Below are 4305 nucleotides of genomic sequence, written 5' to 3' on the forward strand. Positions count from 1 at the left end.
AGGTATCGATCGTTTGTCCATTCGCTTGAAACTCCCTACTGTACCTTCATATTTTGCTCTCGATGTTTTCTTAAGTTTCAACTCGAGAGATACTTCTGCCACATTCCCTGAATTGTTCACCAAATAATTAACCCTATAAGGGTCAGTTCTCCCGAAGTTACTCTTTACTTCCGCACTTAAATCTCGGGACGAGATTTCTTGTAGTGGAGGAGATTTGTAACACCCCGAGTGTCATGCTACAGTAATCACTTGTTAATGGTGCCATGTCATCATTGTTACTGTTGCTAATCTCACTTTGATTCTATTCCAGTCCAAATCTCAATTTCAAATTAAAGTCAAAAAAAATTCTAAATTGCTCAAACATGAAAACTAAAATGTTTATCATGTGGCTAATATCCTTTTGACAATATTGGTGGTGAACCAACATTTTTGCAAAGTGTTTAAATGCCCTAAACTAATTAAAACAATGCTTAAAACATTGTTTAAATGCTTTTTTGTTTTATAAAAATGCTAAGCTAATTTATTTAACTACCAAACTAATTGTGGAAGTAGTCTAAATTATAATAATAATTTAGGTTCAAGCTTTGGATTTTATAAAACTGCCTTGCCTATTGAAATTAATAGAAAACAAAGAAGTTTAGAAAAAATGAAGAAAAGGAAAAAGACCCCCCCGGGCCAACCGGCCCAACAGGCCGGCCCAGTCGGCCACCAGGCCAGCCCACCCCGTCCCCTTAACCACGCACTCCCCCCTGTGACCTAGAGCCACGCCCCCACTTCCCCACTCCGCTCTTTCCTCCCCCACCGATCTGGATCGGGGCAGATGCCCCGGCCCCGTCGAACGCCGCCGCCGCCCAAAGAACCCCACCCCCTCGCCGGACGCCTCGCCTTCCTCCACTCCTCCCCCTCTCTCTGCTGGATCCGGGCGATCCACGTCGCCCCTGACCCTGCCTCCCCGACAACCGCCACGACAACCCTTGCCTCTGCCCCGACGGCAGCCAGTGCCCCTGTCGCTCGACGCCGTTCCCCGTCGCCTCCTCACCCTCGTGCGGGCCTGCCCCGTCCCCGCCTCTCCATCGCCGGCCAACCCCGAGACTCGCCGCCCCCGCTTCCCTCCATCGCTGGTGAGGCCCTCGGCCTCGGCCTCCCCCTTTGCCTCCCGTCGTCCCGCACTGTACCACCCCCGCACGCACCACCCCTATCGCGCTCGTCGCCCCCACGCGCCGTCCTGCCTGTGGTCACCGTCCCGCACGTGCCCGGTGGCCGTGCTCGCCGCCTGCGCTGACCGTGCCGTTGCTCGCCGTCCGCCCGCGCCCCGCAGCCCCGATCCAGCCAACCGCCCTCGTCCGTGCCCAGGGCCACTCCCCCGCGCCGCGCACTCCGGCGTCCGACGCCCGGTGCCCGCGCCCACGCCCCCTGGGGCTCCGCCCCTGCCCGTTCGCCCGTAGACGCACATCCGCCTCGCTAAGGCCCTGGGCCTATGGAGGATGGGGCCCATGCCCCTATCTTAAGAAAAACAAAAAAGAAATGTTAATAAAAAATACTAAATTAGTTAATTAATTAGTGGTTCAGTTAATTAACTTAATTAATTTTGCCTAATTAACTAATTAGATAATTAGTTAGTCAGAGGACTCTATGACAGTGGGGCCCCACCCCTAGTTAGCTTAATTTAAACCCCCCCTTTAAAATATGTGACACTGACAGATGGGCCCCATTGACTGGTCAACTTTGACCCAGTCAACGCTGACTGTACTGCTGACTGGGCACTGACCGGCCCCACACGTCAGGGTTGACCATGGTCAACTCAGCTGACTGATGACGTAATGATGATGTCATGCTGATGCAATACCCCATTTTTTTGATTTTATAATAATTCCAGAATAGTGTTTAAAACTTTGGAAAATCATAGAAAATAATCCGTGACTCGGATGAAAAAGTTTTCTACATGAAAGTTGCTCAGAACAACGAGACGAATCCGAATACGCGATCCGTTCGTCTTCCACATGCCCCTAACTACCTGAACATGCAACTTTTCCCCTCTGTTTCATCTGTCCGAAAATGCTAAACCTGGGGAAACATTTCCGGATGTTATCCCCCTTCGTCGGTAACGTGTAGCACCGCGTTAGGACACATCTAGCTCTGCGTGTTGTCCTGTTATGCTCTTGCTTGCTATGTATTTACTGTTTCTCCCCCCTCTTCTCTCCGGTAGACCCCGAGACTGCCGCTGATGCCGCTGTGTTCAACTACGTCGATGGCGACCCCTTCTTCTTGTCTGAGCAACCAGGCAAGCCCCCCCTTTTGATCATCCCGATATCACCCATTCCATTCTCTCATGCTTGCATTAGATTTTGCTACTATTATTGTTTGCTCCTATTCTGCTGCATAGCCTGTTTATTGTAACCTGTTATTGTTACCTACCTACTTATCCTAAACTGCTTAGTATAGGTTGGTTAGAGATCCATCAGTGACCCCCACCTTGTCCCAGTTGCCCCGCGTTATGTTTGATGAATCGATCAACGTGATCGACGTCCAGGCCCCGACACCGCACATCACTTTCCCCTTTTGTTGCTCGACTCTGCAGAGTTACCATCGAGTGCCGAGGGTGGAACCTCTTACATCACTCCTGATGAGATCTCCGTAGTGTAGCTTTACGGTCGAGGTCATCGAGGGGTATTTCCTCCTTAACCACTTCCGTTACGGCTCTGTCGTGCAACCCATCAAACGTGAACCTCGATGGTGGAACCTCTTACGTTCACCTTGATGATAACATCGAGTGGAATTCACCGGGGGTGATTCCTCGGGTTTTCCCCTTGGTGGTAGACACACAGTTACTATGGTTAGTATGACTTTGCACTGGACCCTATTACTAAAGACGGGTCATCCCCGAGGGGTACCCGCGCGAGCTTACTAGCGAGTGATGTGGAGTCGGGTTGATCTGGAAGGTGCCCGCGAGATACTTACGAGGCGTGGCCAGGCATTCTTATCCCTTGTCGCAAGTACTCGAGACGGGGCGACGGGGTCACATCGATCGTGAGTCTCTGCTCGTTACCATGTGCTCCTAATCCACTACGGTTTGGATATTTGATCTGAGGGGCCTTTGGCCTGATAGCACTAACCATCACGTGGGCATAGTATGGGCGTTCTGCGTCGTATGCATCGGCCGAAGCTTAATAGATGTCAGCGACTGAGCGGCGCGCCCCGGGTTGGACTGCGTAAGCTCCTGCCTTGTTGAAGGAGGTAGCTAGGTCTGCTCACCGGCCGCGTACGCAACGTGCAGGAGTTCCCGGGGAGATGGCCCATGACCCCTGGGGGCATAGGTTTAGTTCGGCGTGTTGACCTCTCTATTAAGCCTAGGTCGGGTTGCGGTGTATTGTTTGGCTGAGGCCGAGCATGACCCAGGAAAGTGTGTCCGGCCGGAGTTAATCGAGCGTGGTTGGTAAGTTGGTGCACCCCTGCAGGGAAGAAAACATCTATCGATAGCCTGTCCTATGGTAACGGACACTTGGAGTTGTATCCCGATCGATACAACTAGAACTGGATACTTGTGATGAGAACTGGATGGTGATGAGTAATGGATTGTGATGATAACTGGATAGTATGGCTCTGGGATTACTTTCTCGCAGGGAGTCGAGAAAGGATCTCTAGCCGAGGTTGATAACACTACTACTTCTTTACTTTATGCTACTCTACTTCCTCCTATTGCTGCAAGATGGTTGGTTCGAGAAGATGCTAGTCTTCGATAGGCTAGGCTTTCCCCTTCTCTTCTGGCATTCTGCAGCCCAGCCCACATATTCAGCCTTCCTTTGATAATGTTGCATATGTAGTGTAGATCCTTGCTTGCGAGTACTTTGGATGAGTACTCACGATTGCTTTGCTTCCCCTTTTCCCCCTTCTTTCTTATTTCTGGTTGTCGCAACCAGATGGTGGAGCCTAGGATCTAGACGACACCACCGACGACTACTACTACCCCGAGGGTGCCTACTATTACGTGGAGGCCGCCGACGACCAGGAGTAGTTAGGAGGCTCCCAGGCAGGAGGCCTTGCCTTTTTGATCGTTGTTGCTTTTGTGCTAGCCTTCTTAAGGCAAACTTGTTTAACTCATGTCTGTACTCAGATATTGTTGCTTCCGCTGATTCTTGTGTATTCGATCTTATGTATTCGAGCCCTCGAGGCCTCTGGCTTGTAATATAAAGCTTGTATTATTTTAATTTGTGTCTAGAGTTGTGTTGTGATATCTCTTCGTGAGTCCTTGATCTTGACCGTACACATTTGCGTGTATGATTAGTGTACGGTTGAATCGAGGGCGTC

At 50.7% G+C, this 4305-nt stretch overlaps 1 protein-coding gene across 1 annotated transcript; it reads left to right on the plus strand.

Annotated features, from left to right (window-relative positions):
* The first annotated feature begins 769 nt into the window (after nucleotides 1-769).
* On the plus strand, nucleotides 770-4071 carry LOC125548619 (atherin-like). The gene is made up of 3 exons (XM_048712185.1): nucleotides 770-1121; nucleotides 2207-2281; nucleotides 3918-4071. Exons 1-3 carry the CDS (start codon nucleotides 821-823, stop codon nucleotides 3929-3931), a joined length of 390 nt encoding a protein of 129 aa, XP_048568142.1. The 5' UTR covers nucleotides 770-820; the 3' UTR covers nucleotides 3932-4071.
* The last annotated feature ends 234 nt before the right edge of the window (nucleotides 4072-4305 follow it).

The sequence above is a fragment of the Triticum urartu genome, chromosome 3 (assembly GCF_003073215.2).
Source record: "Triticum urartu cultivar G1812 chromosome 3, Tu2.1, whole genome shotgun sequence".
Lineage (NCBI taxonomy): Eukaryota > Viridiplantae > Streptophyta > Magnoliopsida > Poales > Poaceae > Triticum > Triticum urartu.